The sequence below is a fragment of the Rhinoderma darwinii genome, chromosome 3, assembly GCF_050947455.1.
Source record: "Rhinoderma darwinii isolate aRhiDar2 chromosome 3, aRhiDar2.hap1, whole genome shotgun sequence".
Taxonomy (NCBI): Eukaryota; Metazoa; Chordata; class Amphibia; order Anura; family Rhinodermatidae; genus Rhinoderma; species Rhinoderma darwinii.
In genome coordinates, this window is record NC_134689.1 from 48615982 (window position 1) to 48633827 (window position 17846).

Sequence of the window (17846 nt, forward strand, 5' to 3'; positions counted from 1 at the left end):
CCGCATCAATGTACTGCACATTTTGTGCAGATCCGCTGCAGAATCTGCAACGCAGATTCTGTGCGGCATCGATGCGGACAGTTGCGGAGGAATTCCGCCATGTGTGGTCATGCCCTTATAGTAATGTAGTATTGTTATAGTAGTGTAGTAGTATTATTATAGTAGTGTAGTATTGTTATAGTAATGTAGTATTATTATAGTAATGTAGTATTGTTATAGTAATGTAGTATTGTTATAGTAGTGTAGTATTATTATAGTAATGTAGTATTGTTATAGTAATGTAGTATTGTTATAGTAGTGTAGTATTATTATAGTAATGTAGTATTGTTATAGTAGTGTAGTAGTATTATTATAGTAATGTAGTATTGTTATATTAATGTAGTATTGTTATAGTAATGTAGTATTGTTATAGTAATGTAGTATTATAGTAATGTATTATTATTGTAGTATTATTATAGTAATATAGTGTTATAGTAGTTCAAATAACTAATTGATTAACAAATAATTTTGTATTGTATCAAATTTGAAAGTAATGCGGCCCGTCAACTTCACATTTTTTCTATGTGCGGCCCATTTACCCGGCCGAGTTTGAGACCCCTGATCTAGATGAACAAAAAGAAGATATAATTTTATAGCAGGTTGTTGCAGATGTGGCAATGCCAGTAAGGCCCTATTCACACGACAGGGTCTGAGTGTTGGCCATTGAAAACAGCCGTCTTCGTCCGTTTTTTTACAGACGTTTTGCATCTGATCTGTGTTTCTTTTTTTGACAGCGGATTGTCACCTGTTTTTGCATCCGTTCTTCACTGTGCGTTTTAAAACGGGATGAATTTCATTTGTCATTTTTTTTTAGTCCCAACCCACTAAAATACCCACAGGAAGGTCACATGATCGCCCAGTCAGGGTTCCTGGCGTTTTTTCTGCTATTTTTGACTTGCAACTATGTCCTCACAACCATTGAGCAGTGTACTGCAGCTTTGGCTGATTTTTCGACAATTCGGACAGCAAATGCAGATGTTGAACAAAGAACCGAGGTGGGTTCAGAAGATGACAGGGCTTTGCGAGGGAGCAGGGACAGGGTAGACAGGCCACTGTTTTAGGTGAGGGGGGATAGAATTCGGAGGGGTTCTTTGCGGGGTCCAAATGTGCCTGGGGCCCTATGAGGGTGACATACAAGGAATACAAAATGTGGCAGGGGGCAAGGAAAGTGGCAGAGGGGTCTCACGTGGTGCAGGGGACGTTGAAGAGGATTTTCAACTTTATTTGTGGTGGGGGGCACAAATGGTGGCAAAGTCTCTGTGGAAGGATGGGTATAGAAGGAGACAGAGGTTAAGTGGGAGGGCAGGGGGGGGGGAGCGTAGGTGAAAACATCCCCTATATCTTCCAACGTTACAGAAACAACGTATCTCACTGACATTGCGGCTCCAGGAAAGGTAAGTATAATAATTGTTTTGCTTTTTTATGTGTTATTAATGTTTGTCTACAGGTTCGGTTTTTGGACTACTTCGGATTCGAGGACTACTTTGATGACGGCGTTTTTTTTCACTCAATAAAATGGTTAACGAGGGTTTTGTGGGGGGGTTTTATGTCTATCAAATTATTTTTCTATGTCTCTGTGTTTTTTTTTAACTTCATTATACTCCTGCCTTAGGCCTTATTCACACGGACATGTCTGTATTGCGCGCGCAAAAACGCTGCGTTTTGCATGGGCAAAAGGTCCGTGTGGCATCAGCATATGGTGCGCGGCTGCATGGTTTTCGCGCAGCCGGCATCATGATGACACTCTGGTTTTCTGTTTACTAACAGAAAAGTACGTGGTGCTTTTCTGTTTTCATTCATAGTTTTTACTACTGTAGCGCGCATGACACGCGGCACACGGAAGTGCTTCCGTGTGCCGATCGCGATTTGGACGCACCCATTGACTTCAATGCTGCGTAAAATTCACTGACAGTCTGAACGGCCCCATTTATTAACATAGGTCCGTGCCACGCGCGTAGCACAGACGTATTATACGTTTGTGTGAATAAGGCCTTAGGCTAAGTTCACACTACCATTACTATCATTTTAGCTCTCTTCCATCAGAGGAAGAGGGGATTGAAAGATTAAACGGTTTCAATGGTAATTCTTTTGTCTCTGTTCGCTAGGTTTCCGTTTTTTTCATGGGAACAAAGTTTAATCTTTTGATCCTCTCTTCCTGTGACGGAAAAGAGCTCAACGTATACTAACGGTAGTGTGAAAGAAGCCTAATTAATTACCGCGGTCTGATTCACAGAGTCCATTACTAAAGCAGGGATTAGCGTTAGCTAGGGAAAAGGCTAACACTAGCTCTGCATCACTACACCAGTACCCACCGCCACCAGGGGTACCGAGAAGAGCCGGGTACGATTCAGAACCCAACCATTTGTAGTGATGTTTGGGCACTGGGGTGGCTGCAGGCTGGTATAATTAGACTGGAAAATGCTAAAAACCATGGCCCTGCCCATCCTGGTAATGCTAGCCTGCTGCTGCTATGTTGTAGTTGGCTGGTTATGAAAAATAGGGATACCACACATCGGCTTTTTCTCAATTTTTTTTTCATAACCAGCCCCATACAACATAGCAGCAGGCTAGCATTACCAGAGAGGGAAAGGCAACGTTTTTTGACCTTTCCCAATCTAAGGGTATGTTCACACGCAGAGTCAAAAACGTCTCAAAATACTCTTGTAAACAGCTCCTGATTTTCAGACGTTTTTTTGTGCCACTCGCAATGTTTTTTGGAGTTTTTTTCAATAGTCCATGGAAAACCGCTCCAAAAACGTCCCAAGAAGTAAAAAAAACGCTGCAAAAAACAGAACGCCGTTTTCCCATTGAAATCAATGGGCAATATTTGGAGGCGTTTTGCTTCCGATTTTTCGGTCGTTTTTCTGGCATTCACGGGCCGAAAAAAGGGCGTGTAAATATACCCTAATAATACCAGCATGCGGCCGCACCAGTGCCCCGGCCATCACTACAGATGGTCGGGAACTGGATCGCACCCGGATCTTCCTGGTATCCCTGGTGGCAGTGGGTATCGGGGTAATAGTGGTGGGGTTTGTGCTGGCCTTTTCATCAGCTAACTCTAAGGGTATGTTCACACGGCAGTGTCCAATACGCCTGAAATTACGAAGCTGTTTTCAGGCGAAAACAGCTCCTGAATTTCAGACGTAATTGCTCGTACTCGCGTTTTTCGCGGCGTCAATTACGGACGTAATTGGAGCTATTTTTCAATGGAGTCAATGAAAAACGGCTCCAATTACGTTTCAAGAAGTGACATGCACTTCTTTGACGCGGGCGTCTTTTTACCTGCCGTCTTTTGACAGCGGCGCGTAAAAAAAAAGCCTGTGGGCACAGAACATCGTAACCCTGTTAATTTCAATGGGCAGATTTTTGCCGGCGGTTTGGAGCCGTATTTTTGGACGTAATTCGAGGCGTAAAACGCCAGAATTACGTCCGTAAATAGGGCGTGTGAACATACCCTTAGCCCCAACTTAGTAATGGACGCTGTCAATCAGACACTGGCCATTACTAAGGCAGTAGTAATATAGTTAAAAATAAAACAGACACGTAGAAAATATATTTTATTCAAATAAAAATCGTTAACCATTTTAATGAAAATGTTAAAAAATGCCGTAATTGAAGTAGTCCTCGAATCTGAAGCAGTCCGACAACCGAACCTGTAAAGAAAAACACGGAAAAAAAAAACCATATATATTATATATCCCTTTCCTGGGTCCAGCGATGGGAAACTCCTGATGTCACTGCCAATATAGGGATAGTTATGTCAGGAGCAGTGCTGGAGTCCCCGGGCAGAGCTCTATCCAGAGCACAGACCCCTCCCCAACATAGACCTGAACCCCACCAGACCCCGCTCCAACTCAGACCACAGATGAGCCATTCACAGCGTACCCGCTGCCGCCCAATCGCTCTCTGAAAGCAGGAAAAAGTATGAAAGCAGTCACGTGAGCGCAGAGACGCGTGACGTCAGAAACTCCAAGGCGCACATACGCTAGCATCTACCCTTGCTGTTCCCTTGACGACAAACTACTTCGTCATACCATAGAGATGCGGCCGTGCGCTGAGCAGAGAGTAGCCACCACGGTGAGGAAGCCGGAAGTAGATTGCTTTTGTTTCCGTAACCCTGAAGATGGCAGCGGAACTCGTGAGGCAGTTTCAGAGTTACAGCGAGAGTGATAAGCAATGGAGAGCCAGGGAAGAGTTTCTTTTACGGAATCTTGAAAATTTTCAGGGAGAAAACGAAACGGACAAGCTGCTAGCCCTGTCTATGGTCTGGGCCAATCATGTATTCATGGGCTGCAGGTAGATATGATCGGCGACTCTGTCATGTAACTTGTATATGTACATGAGTTGTGTTGTCGGCGTAGAACTACGATGAGCTTCTCTTAAAGGGAACGTCTATTGTATTTACACTCGATATGCAATTGATTGTAGACTAGTCTTCCCTGTTATCAGCCATTTCAGGCAGGGGAAAGGCTGATTGTAATGTTGATGAACGGAATTACTGATAGTAGATGCAGATAAATGTATAGCTGCAGTTCTGAGACCCTCCACAAACCTGTGTCTACCGTATATGTGAAGAGGCTCTGCACATGTTCTAATATAAAGTCTTGGGGGTGACATCAGCTGTGGGGAGTAGGGGTTAATTTTGGTTGCATGTACAATTACGAATCTGTGAAGCGGTTCTTCAGAAATAGTTTAATCGGCTCAGCTTATGTTCACATTGGTGTCAGAGACCCCGTCGTAGAGTCTGGCAGGAAAACCGATGAACACCTTGGAACCTAACGTTCCCCTTTATAAGTTAATGGGGTCCGGTGGGCGTCAGTTGTTACTGCCGCACGTCACAATTGGCACTTCTTCCTGGTTTCCATTAGAAATATAACCCAGGACTCGGATGTGACCAGAATTTGTGCTATGTAATATATCTGATACACTCGTGGTTGCAAGAGTTAATTTCAGGAACGGCAGTGTTCTTCCATATAAACACATGAAATGTACATAGATAAATATATACATTCACCCCCTCCCGTCTGTACAACCTGGCAGTCCAATTCTTAGGGCTATGTGCATATGTTGCGGAAATTGGTGCCGAAAATCTGCATCAAAACCGCAGGAAAAATCATTTTTAGGTGCGTTTTTTTTCACAATATAATGCGGAAATCGGTGCAGTTTTTTGCTGCGGATTTTGTTACTTTTTTTTATATACTTGTCATACACAATTCTGAGGGAGAAATGCGAGATAAGTTGACATGCTGCAGACTTTAAAATACGCACCGCAGGTGTGGAGAATTCTGCAATGCGTAGATGAGATTACTTGAAATCTCATTTGCTTTGCTGGTACTGCAATATGCGGCAAATCTGCAAATACTTTTCCATTTTTTTTTTTTCCCTAAAGCAATGTTAAAAAAAAATAAGTTAGCGTTGCGTCCATAAAAGTCCGAACTATCCCAATATAGCGTTGGTTAACCTGCTCCGTGAACGGCGTAATATATAACGCATATTGCTGTTTTTTGGTCACCTTAGCTCTAAAAAAAATAAAAAAATGGAATACAGCGTAATCAAAACGTCACATGTACCCCAAACCGGTATCGGTAAAAACTACGCGGAGAAAAACGCTCTGACATTGATCTGCGGTGCGTTTTTTTTTAATCCGCAGCATGTCAATTGTATAAGCGGAATCGCTGTTTTTCTGTTGCAGGTTTTCCCCATTGAATTCAATGGGGAGGTAAATTCTGCAACAAATAGATGCAAAAACGCAACCGCACAGAATTCTGTGTTTCTTCGTCCAGGCCGGCCTACTGGGATGACGTTTCATCCCATGTGACCGCTGCAGCCAATCTCCTGCTGCAGCGGTCACATGGAATTAAACGTCATCCCAGGCAGCAGGATGTCGGGGTAATTATGCGTCTTGGTATTTTTTAACGTGCAATTTTCCGAGGCTGATATTCATGCCGAAAAACTGCACCACTATTTGGTGCGTATTTTTGGGCCGGAATTCCCTGCAGGGCAGTATAGGCTGTAATCTTTTACGCAGCGTATCCACCCTGTGTAAACATAGCCGTAGGGTTTGGCCCCCGGGACATGATCACACACGCAGTTTTTGAGCAGAAGCCAGAAGTGGATAGGAAAGGTAAAAACAAAAGACTGATTCATCTCCTTTCTTGTGGTTTCGCTCCTGGTTAGGCTAAAAATACTAAAAACTTTACGATCAATTGTATCTGGCTTTAGAACGGGGATTTAAAAATTATTGTTAAACCACTACAGCAGACATTAAAGAGTCTCTGTCACCACATTATAAGTGCCCTGTCTCCTACATAAGGAGATTGGCACTATAATGTAGGTGGCAGCAGTGATTTTTATAAAAAAAAAACAACTATCTATTCTCACCACTTTATTAGCGGTTTTAGATTTATGCTAATGAGTTGCTTCATGCCCAAGTGGGCGTATTTTTACTTTAGACCAAGTGGGCGTTGTACAGGGTAGTTAGTGTATGACGCTGACCAATCAGCCCCATGTACTCCTCTCCATTCATTTACACAGCGCATAGGGATCCTCCTAGATCCTTATGTGCTGTCTTATACTAACACATTAACAATACTGAAGTGTTTAGACCGTGAATAGACATTCCACGGGATGTCTATTCACAATCTCTGCACTTCGTTACTGTATCTGTGGTAGTTACAGCAGAGCAAGCGTAATCTCGTTGTAACCTGTCATCTACGGCGTAATCTCGCGAGATTACGCTGCTCTGCTGTAAGTACCACAGACAGTCATTGCCGGGGCATTGCAGTACTATCTGCATGGGCACTGTGGTGTTTTCAGGGGGTTGGGACAAAAAAAACTGACTTAAAATAGATGAATTGAAAGATGGGTGAATTTGGAGACACACTGATGCAAAATGTCCATGAAAAACTCTCGTGTGAATATAGCCTAAGGATACTTACACACGCCAGTAAAAAAAAAAAAAAATGGCCATTAAAAACCGATCAACTGTCTGATTTTCATGGGTGTGTCTCCAAATTTTCATCCATTTCCAATCCGTCTGTCCATTTTTAATGGCAGTTTGTCATCTGTGGATGGATTTCATTTGCCGCAGTGCCCACATGTAGATAGTGCCAGAGCCCACACAGTGCCCATGTAGATAGCACCCCCTTTGTAGATGGCACCACTGTAGCTCCCTGTAGGAGCTGAATGCTTCTGGGCAGGGATTCCAGTCCTAGAGGTAGCCCCTGATGTCGCTGTTCATATATGTATAGTGACGGAAGGGGCTCCAAGAGCGGAATCCCCTACCAGAGTGTTTGACGAGTAGTCTCTTATGTCACTGGCTCTGGCAGGGGATTTCACTCCTACAGGGAGCTACTGTGCCGCTATCTACGGGGGGGGGGGGGGGGGGGGTCAGAGGGAGCCCCTGACGTCACTGTTCATATATGGACAGTAATGTGAAGGGCTTCCCCAGGCTCAGCGCTCAAAGTAGTGCTGTGTGCGGGGAGTCCTCGGCCAGGATCGGTTTTTACCGTCCATTACAAGGATTAATTCCTGAAAAACGGCCGTTAGAAACTGATCCATTGACTTCTATGTTTTCTGCTGTCGTGTGAATGTATCACTAGACTCGACCTCTGGCTCCTGGACTTTGTGCGGCTTAAGAGGATCTGTCACTAGCTTATTAATTCCCTATCTCCTAACTAATCTTATAGGCGCTTTAATGCTGATAACTAGTGTGATTTATTTATTTTTTTCCAAAAAGTTTATTTGCAAAGTTATGTGCATTTTTTCTAAATATGCTAATGTGGCTGTAATAGCCAAATAGGTGACTCTTTATTATCCCTCTGTATGATGCTGTCCAATCCTCATACAGTTTCTCCCCCTTCCCTGCCCAGCAACAGTGTGAACATATAGTACACAGCTTCCATTCCCGACTGTGTATTCAACTGGCGATATCTCCGGTTGTTTCAGAATCTCCTCTTTCATATGCCACCAGAACCGCTGTTCTAGATGGTCCACAGCCTGAGATATGGCTGTTTGAAGTGATCCCCCTTCCCTCCACCCTCAGTCTCTCACACTGTGTGAAGCAGCTCCATGCTGATAGGACAGGTCAGAGGCTGTGAGGAGGCTCCTCAGGAGAATCGCTGCTGTCGACACCAACTTGTCTAATAAAGGCTCATTTACATACTTAGCAAAAAAAAAAAGCTCAGAACTTAAAATAATAAACTTTATGGGACACCATTTTCACTAGTATTATCAGTGACCGCGCATGTTAGTTTAGATAGGAGGGCATTACTAAACTAGCGACAGATCCTTTCTTTAAAAAAAAAAAGACTTCATCCTGGACACAATAGATAATTTTATACCTGTACATCTCTTCAGATACAGTGAAGAACTTTTGGAAAGGGTGCAGAGTATGGCGGAAGGTATTGAAGTAGAAGAAGCGCCACACTTTACCACAAGAGATGAAATTATGAAGCGGGTATGTTTACAAGGTTATAATGGCACTTTCCAGCAGTGTCTTTACATCAAACTTACTGCCAAGCATAAAACACCCTCAAAATGTTACTGATTTGTTTTTTTCTTTCTCAGAATAATTGACCTCTGGATGCTGATGACTGATCCTTTAGCACAGATCTGGATTTTCTAGGACTCTGACTGTGATCATATTTATTTGTGGCGCTCCTCAAGATAAGCAGACCAGCAGCTTTAGAATACCTTCTTTATAAAATGTGGAAGCCATTGTGTTACACAAGTGCTGAAGATCATTGTTTTTAACTTTTTTTTAACCCCTTAATGACATCCAACCATGTGACTATTGATTACCAAAACAAATCAGAGACAGTCATTGGAAGAAAATAAACAATTTTTGTCGTGTTTTTACATATGTTGTCCGGTATTTATTGCACTTTCGTCAGTAGCTGTACTACAATGTAACTGTTAAAATCTTTCTGCTCACAGAGCTTATGAGTTGTTTTTTTTTTTGTACAAATGACCTCCTGTCATCTCCATCCTGCCCCCGCCTCCTCCGCTTATTAGATAGAGAGATATATATATATATACACACAAACACTATCTCTGTCTTTTTTTTTTTTTGGTTTGTTTTTTTTAAAACTGTGTGTAGCTAGTACATGCATAGGTGAAGCGTTAGTTTAGCGTTCATTTTATGTAGTTTTAGCTATACAATTTTTTTTAAAGTTAGAAAAAAATAGTATAAGAAATATACTACACTAAATTTACACTAAGATAGTGTTACATTTACTGTCAGTGGTAGTGTAGCTTTATAGTTTGTCTAAATTTACTGTAGTATAATTTCTACTGTTTGTTGTTTTTTTTTTAGCATTAATATATAGCGTTACAGATTTAGTGACCGTGATGACGTTCAGTTGTTTTTTGTTTTTTTTTACTGAAGTTCCTTCACAAAATTTTACAGAGCGTAGCTTTAGTCAAAATTTACTGCAGTATAATTTTTACTAGTGTTTTTTTTATTTTTATTTTTCTAGCACTAATATATAATGTTGCAGATTCAGCGTCACTAAATCTTAGTTTGTGTCAGGTAGGCAGAAAATTCTTTGGTTGATTGCTGTAACTTTTACTGAGGTTTGTTTAGTGATTTTTTTTTTTCCCCCAACAGTTTTGATATGTACGTGTAAATACACAACCTCCACCCGTAATTAGTGTGTGAACATACCCTAAGAATGATGAAAGTGAACTTAATGACTTTTCAATTGACTGTTTCTGGTGATGAAAATCTCAACGACACGCCGCCCCCATGGTGACCCAGGACATCAGCCGAGGCAATCCCCCCCCACCCAGATAAGTTATCCTGTGTGGCTCCCACCCCCTGACAATTAAAGGGAACCTGTCACCAGCATTTCACCTATTAAACCAGCACTACCAGGTGGTTGTGGGTGAAAAATCATTTCTATATAACCGATAATTGTCTTCTTAGTTGGCTCTGTAGCTTTAGTGTTGTTTTTTTTTTTAGTGTTTCCACACCATATGCTAATGAGCATAAGAGTCATCTCTTCATTCCTCAAGTCTTTCTGAGTTTACCCTGCCTCCTCGCCTTCCCCAGCACACACAATCCCGCGCTTGTGCATTGATGTCCTCTTCTGATGTGTGCAAACAAAGGGACACCGGATTATTACGATAAAAGGTGTGAAATGTTTGCAGACCGTTATTTACATTTGGAGGAGGAGTTTAGGAGAGGGGATAACGGCAATGAACTTTTGATAGCAGCAGCCAGTGAGGGGTATGTAAAGTTTAATAGGTGAAATGCTGGTGACAGGTTCCCTTTAAGAACCTCAGATACTGGAATTCATAGGCAGCTCACAAACTCCTTTTGAGACTGAAGGCCTCACATAAATAGGTTTTTTCCCAGTGTGGATTTTGTGAATTTAATGGTAGCCCAGACCAACTTATTGCCCAGAACCCCACTTCATATGCTATACCCTTCAAGCGGACCCTGTAGATGCAGCAGAGATGCTCAAATTTTGGGGCCTTGTCCTGCGTATGGGGCTAGTAAAGAAGCCACAGATCAGGCAATACTGGAGTACAGATATTTTGTACGCCCCAATTTACTGCATGGCCATGACACAGCCACGCTTTGAAGCTGTTCTTACATGTTTGCATGATAATGCACAGTACCCACCCCACATATGACTGCTTATTCAAAATCAGGCCTATCAATCATTTCTGCACCAAATTTCAACAAACGTATACCCTCCCCAAAAGAGCATTGAAATAGACAAGTGCCTTGTATATTTTAAGTGGAGGCTAAAATTCCGCCAATACCTGCCCAGTAAGAGGTTGAGGTATGGGATAAAAATTTACAGACTGGAGAGTAGCTCAGGGTGTACCTACAGGTTTCAGGTCTCTGAAGGGAAGAACTCCTGGATTGGGAGTTAGTGGGAAAATAGCGTGGGATTTGGTGCACCCCTGCTGGACCAGGGTTACGACCTTTTACGAAGATAGCTTTTACAACTGCCTCTTGACTAGAAATACTGTAGCATGCGGCACCCTGTGCAAAAACCAGAGGTCTCCCTAAAACGCTGCTCGGTCAATGTGTCAGAGGGGATGAGAGCAGGGCCTTATGCAGCGAGAACATGTTTGTCAAGTATAAGGACAAGAGGGATGTCCTCTTGACCACAATACATGGTGATGGTAGCACCACAATGACCCCCCCCAAGCCAGATTGTATTGTGGGCTATAAGTACATGGGAGGGGTCGATTTCTCATATTAAGTCCCGAAGCCGTATAGTGCCATGTGAAAACCGCTGGCCGTGCACATGGTACAGATGGCATTGTATAACGCTTATGTGCTATTCCAAAGTGCAGGCCAAACACAGTCATTCCTTAATTTGAGATGCCCTTTGGATCGCGTCACAGAAAATTCCTGTGACGCGATAGGGGCAGATAGACCAGGGTGCATTGAAGAGCCCCAGGGCTGTCTGACCATATTTCCTGTTAGAACATACCTAAGTATACCCTAACAACTGCCTGTGTACTATTCGTACACAGGCTAAATGTACTGGCATATAGATATATGCCAGTACATTAAAGTTTAATATTAAAAAAGTAAAAAAAAATAAAAGTAATGTTAAATAAAATTAAAAAAATACACACATTACAATAAACATTAAAATAAATCTCAATACATAAAATATACATATTCTGTATAGTCGCACCCGTAATACATTTATAGCGTCATTTAGGTTTACTCTTATAAACTTAAAAAACTGCTTTCATTTATTAATGTGAGCCACGAGGTATTATGAATTTAACCCCTATGTGCCTCACATTAATAGTAATTAACCCCATCATGTACCTCACATTAACCCAATGTTGTCCATTATGACTGAGAAACATGATGGAATTAACTATTAATGTGAGATAATGGAGATTCAAAATTCATCCCACCCTGCACCTCACATCAGAAAATAGAACTTTTTTTTTTTATTATTGTTGGCAAAAGTATCGTTTTGGTATAGAGTATCGCAATACTACACAAAGTATCGGTATCGAAGTCCAAATTCTGATAGAGAGACATCCCTAGTCACGAGAAAATCTCAGAATCTCTTGAAAAAATATAAAGCATTCCAAAGTTATTACCACATAAAGTGACATGTCAGATTTTGAAAAAAAAAAAAAATGGCCCAGTCCATTAGCTGAAAACAGGCTGTGTCCTTAATGGATTTAAAAAAAAAAAAAAAATAAATAAATGATGTCCTCAAAAGGCACACAAGTTTAATAGGCTTTTGTAAAATCCCATTAATTCACATGTATTTTATACTTTATTGCTGTACCAGCACTCTTCTCTAGCAGGTACAGGCTACAAATAGGGATGCACGGTGCATCGAAACTTCGATACTGTGCATCCCTAAACGGTTCGATACCGCTATTTCCTGTATTTCGATACGGAGCTGCGCAGCCACACAGCTCAGTATAGTAATACATGAATGTATGGGAGCGCGGCTGTGTAATACAGCCACAGCCCCGCTCCTGAGTCATGATAAGTTCGTGGGGTCAGGATGATGCGATGCGGCCGGCGCTGCACTAATGAGCGGCGGCACTGGAGACAGAACATGGCGGGCACACTACAAAACACCCCCATGTTCTGTCCTCAGTGCCTGAACTGCCGCTCATTAGTGCAGCGCCGGCCGCATCACCTCATGCTGACCGCGCGCGCACTTCCTGTCAGGAGCGGGGCAATGGCTGTATTACACAGCCGCGGCACCGCTCTATAACGGCGGAGATCAGAGAAACCTCTCATCTCCGCCGTTATTCCCCTGAATGCTGCGGTCACAGCGGACTGCAGCATTCAGGAGAAAATGAGCAGGGGGGATGCCCCTGGATCGCGACACAGGGAATTCCTGTGACGCGATCGAGGGCCATACCATATATGGGCAGACAGCTCAGGGTCTATTGACGGACCCCAGGGCTGTCTTACCATATTTCATGTTGATAGGACATACCCAAGTATGTCCTAACAACTGCCTGTGTGCTATCCGTCCACAGGCTAATGTACTGGCACATATCTGATATATGTCAGTACATTAAAGTTTAAAAATAAAGTATTCTTAAAAAAAATACACATACACCTTTTTTACAATAAACATTAAAATAAGTCTCAATACATAAAACACACATTCAGTATTGGCGCACACAACAATTTTTTTGCATCATTTATGATGTGTACGCTGTAAAAAAATGAAATAAACACTGCTGTCTTTCACTTATTAATGTGAGGTGCGATGAATTTACCCTCCATGTTCCTCACATTAATAGTAATTAACCCCATCATGTACCTCGCACATTAACCCATTATGACTGAGAAACATGATGGGATTAATTACTATTAATGTGAGGCGCGTTCAAAATTCATCACACGTCACGCCTCACATCAGAAAACGGAAGAATTATTTTTTTTATTACTGTTGGCAAAAGTATCGAAATTGGTATCGAAATCGCAATACTGAACGAAGTATCGGTATCGAAGTCCAAATTCTGGTATCGTGACATCCCTAGCTACAAACAAAATATTTTCCTAGTAGTATCACCAGGTGTTTGAGAAAGTGAATAAGACAAATCTCATAAGCCCATTTACTTGAGTTTCAACTGTAGAAACTGGGTCATTAAAGTTTGCAGTAGAGTAACTAAATAGTTTAATACATGTGGCGGGTACAGCTATGCTTTATCTTTTGGTTTAACCCCTACCCGCATGAGGAAGTAACTGTACGTCGTCACGGGAGGTTACTTCCGGCACGACGACGTACAGTTACTGAGTTTTTCCCGATACACACTGTCGGCGACCGTGGGCACCGGGAGGTCAGCTGTCGCCAACAGCTGACACTCCACTCTTGCCAGCCAGCGTTCCTTTGCCGCTGATTTCGGCGAATTAACCTCTTAAATTCGGCGATCGGTTGCAATCGCCGAATTTTGGGGGTTTCTAACATACCGGCAGACCCGGTCCGAAATCCCGGGGTTTGCCGATAGTATGGCAAACGGAAGCCATACAATGGCTTCCGTGTCTGCCATGGACGGAAGCCCATCAGGACCAACCTTCGGCTGGTTCTGATAGGCTTCCTGTCAGAGTGACAGAAAGTCACTGTGTCGTTCCCAATGCACACTGTCGGCGACAAGGTGTGCATCGGGAACTTGGAGATCAGCTGTCCCCCACGGCTGACACTCCAGTATTGCCAAATCAGCGGCTCTTCGCAGTTGATTGGCAATTAACGCGTTACATGTGGGGCTCGATTGCGATCTCCGCATGTAGGGGGTTTGTAGCACATCAGCAGCTCCCATGCAATCGTGGGGGCTGCTGATGCTTGTGATGGCATCCGGAGGCCAAGCAACGGCCTCCGGATCTGCCATGTATGCAAGCCTATGAGGAACATCCTCTGCTGATCCTCGTAGACCAACTGTCAGAGTGACTGAGACGTGACACTGACAGTTGAAATACATTACACTACCTAGGTAATGTATTCTAGCAGCGATCAGATGCATGTCAAAAAAATAAAGTGTAAAAAGTAAAAAAATGTTTTATAAAAATGTAAAGCTAAGTTTTTGTTTTCCTATAACAACTCATTTATTATAGGGAAAAAATGTTCACCGTGTTTGTAACGACCCAAACTATGAAACTATAATGTTAATTTTTCCGCACTGTGAACAAAATAAAACGGAAAACTATCTCAGCATTGCTATTTTTTGGTCACCACACCTCCCAAGATATAGAATAAAAAGTGATCAAAAAGTCGCATTTACCCCAAAATAGTACCAATAAAAACTACAACCCGTCCCGCAAAAAAACAAGACCTCCCACAGCTTTTTTGACGAAAAAATAAAAGTTACGGCTCAGAAAAAAAATTTATTTTATAGAAACGTCATTTTATTGTGCAAACGCTGCAAAACGTAAAAAAAAAAAAAAAAAACTATACACATGGTATCGGCGTAATCGTACCGACCCGCAGAATAAAGTAAAACGTAATTTATTGTGCATGGTGAACGCTGTAAGAAAATCGTTGTTTTTTGGTAACCTCTGCTCTAAAGAAGATCCTGTGGGGTCAAAATGCTCACTATATCCCTAGAAAAATTCCTTGAGGGGTGTAGTTTCCAAAATAGGGTCACTTTTGGGGGGTTTCCACTGTTTGTCCCTCCGGGGCGTTGCAAAACAGACATGGCACTGAAAACCAATCCAGCAAAATCTGCGCTCAAATCCAAAAGGCGCTCCTTCCCTCCTGAGCCCTACTGTGGGTCCAAACATCAGTTTACGACCACATATGGGATATTTCTGTAATCGGGAGAAATGTTGGGGTGCTTTTTCTCATTTATTCCTTGTAAAAATAAAAAAATAAAATCTATATTTCCACAGAAAAATAGGTGATTTTCATCTTCACAGACTAATTCCACTAAATTCTGCAAAAAAACTGTGGGGTCAAAATGCTATCTATACCCCTAGAAAAATACCTTGAGGGGTGTAGTTTTCAAAATGGGGTCACTTTTGGGGGGGGTACACACTGTTTAGGTACCACAAGACCTCCTCAAACCTGACATGGTGCCTAAAATATATTCCTAAAAAAAGGAGGCCTCAAAATCCACTGGGTGCCCCTTTGCTTCTGAGGCCTGTGCTTCAGTCCATTAGGACACTAGGGCCACATGTTGGATATTTCTAAAATCTCCAAAATCTGGGCAATAAATATTGAGTTGCGTTTCTCTGGTAAAACCTTGTGTTTGATTTTTTTTTTTTATTACAAATGAATTTCGGCAAAAAAAATTAAATTTGTAAATTTCACCTCTACTTTGCCTTAATTCCTGTGAAACGCCTAAAGGGTTAAAATACTTTCTGAATGTGGTTTTGAATACCTTGAGGTGTGCAGTTTTCAAAATGGGGTGATTTATGGGGACTTTCTAATATAGGAGGCCCTCAAAGCCACTTCAGAACTGAACTGGTCCCTAAAAAAATGGCCTATTGAAATTTTCTTGAAAATATGAGAAATTGCTGCTAAAGTTCTAAGCCTTGTAACGCCCTAGAAAAATATAAGTACGTGAAAAAAAATGATGCAAACCTAAAGTAGACATATGGGGGATGTTAACTAGTAACTATTTTGTGTGGTATTCCTATCTGTTTTACAAGCGAACACATTTAAATTTAGAAAAATGCAATTTTGAAGTTTTTCACAAATAAATATTGAATTTATCGACCAAATTTTTTCGCTTACATAAAGTCCAATATGTCACGATAAAATAATCTCAGAATCGCTTGGATCGGTAAAAGCGTTCCGGAGTTATTACCACATAAAGTGACATGTCAGATGTGAAAAAATCATCTGTGTCCACAAGGCCAAAACAGGCTGTGTCCTAAAGGGGTTAAAGAGGTGCGCCACTATTTCTACTCTGAACAAATATACACTTCAATACCTCTACATCAAGGATGTATTCCAGATGTGAAAGCATAAGTAGTATTGCGCACGGACTTGATAGTGGTACTTTTACAGCTCTGTCAGACCAATGGAGAGCTTTATTATTCTGATATTAAATGGAGTAGTCTAGAATTTTGCCACATCTGTCCGTGAGCGGTGTCTGGTATTGCTGTTCATCCCCACTAACTTTATTGGAGCTAAGCTGCAATACCAGACAATCCATGGACAGATGTGGAACACTGTTTATAAGCAGCTCCTTTTTCTAATCCTGAACAACATCATTAAAGGGGTTGTCCACTTTCTGAAAACTGATGACCTATCCACCGGATAGGTCATCAGTATATGATCGGTACGTGTCAGACATCCGCACCCCGCACCAATCCGCAACTCCAGCTGCCTCCGTACACTGGATGCTTGGATGAGATGCAGTTGTTGGAGCAGGAAGCGGGTGGCTCCGACCACTGCATAGCAGCCGTTCGGCAGAACTGCAGCTCTGCTCTTATTCACTTGAGTGGGAGCAGAGCTACAATACTGCAGTCCATCCGCTATTCTTTGACCGAAGCCACCTACTTCCGGCAACATCGTAGGGCGCCCAGAGGCAGCCGGAGTGGCAGATTGGTGCGGGGTCCAGGTGTCTGACACGCACTGATCATCTAGTGGATAGGTCATCAGTTGTCAGAAAGTGAAAACCCCTTTAAGGCTATATTCAAACACTCATTTGCAGACTGTCAAATTTGCCGCATGCTGCTCCGTTTCCTGACAAAAGGATGAATACCTCGGTGAGTTAACACCCCATTGTAAGTTAACGGGGTCTGTCTGGCGCCACTGGTGTCAGCCGTACGACTGGTTTGGCTTTGCCTCGTGGTTTCTGTTATAGATGGAAACCAAGATGCAATTGTCAGAGCGTAAGACCCTTCTGCATAAACATAGGACAGTGGTCAGCGATCGCTGTCCTAGGTATGTATCATGAATGTCAGTAGAATAGCTCTTTAAGCTGCAGGTTCTGTAAATGCATGACCCGTATTAAAATAAATAAAATAGATGTTAAAAACATCCTAAAACAGATAATACAAGGGGAAAAAAAAAAACACCCAGAAACAGTGGATTATTCAACTCTATTGTGAGTAGTTTAACAGATTACCTTAAAATATTAAAGAAAAAAACAAACTGGAAGTGCTCTCTTTCTATATAAAAACAAAAAAACTGAAGCATTCAGATTCCTTAAAGAGAGAAAAAAAAAAAAAAACCTGTACGGACTTACAAAATATGTATTTGCATGAAAACTCCATGCCAACATTAGAGGGTAATACAAACAGGATATATTACAAATGTAGCAATAACTTATTTTCAAACCATGCACAACATGCAATAAAAAAAAACCAAAAAAAAAAACCACTAAGATACACAAGC

General features: G+C 41.9%; 1 protein-coding gene across 1 annotated transcript; it reads left to right on the plus strand.

Moving 5' to 3' along the window:
- The first annotated feature begins 4093 nt into the window (after nt 1-4093).
- CDKN2AIPNL (CDKN2A interacting protein N-terminal like) lies at nt 4094-8898 on the plus strand. Its single transcript, XM_075859958.1, has 3 exons — nt 4094-4335; nt 8398-8497; nt 8608-8898. Exons 1-3 carry the CDS (start codon nt 4163-4165, stop codon nt 8614-8616), a joined length of 282 nt encoding a protein of 93 aa, XP_075716073.1. The 5' UTR covers nt 4094-4162; the 3' UTR covers nt 8617-8898.
- Nucleotides 8899-17846: the final 8948 nt, after the last annotated feature.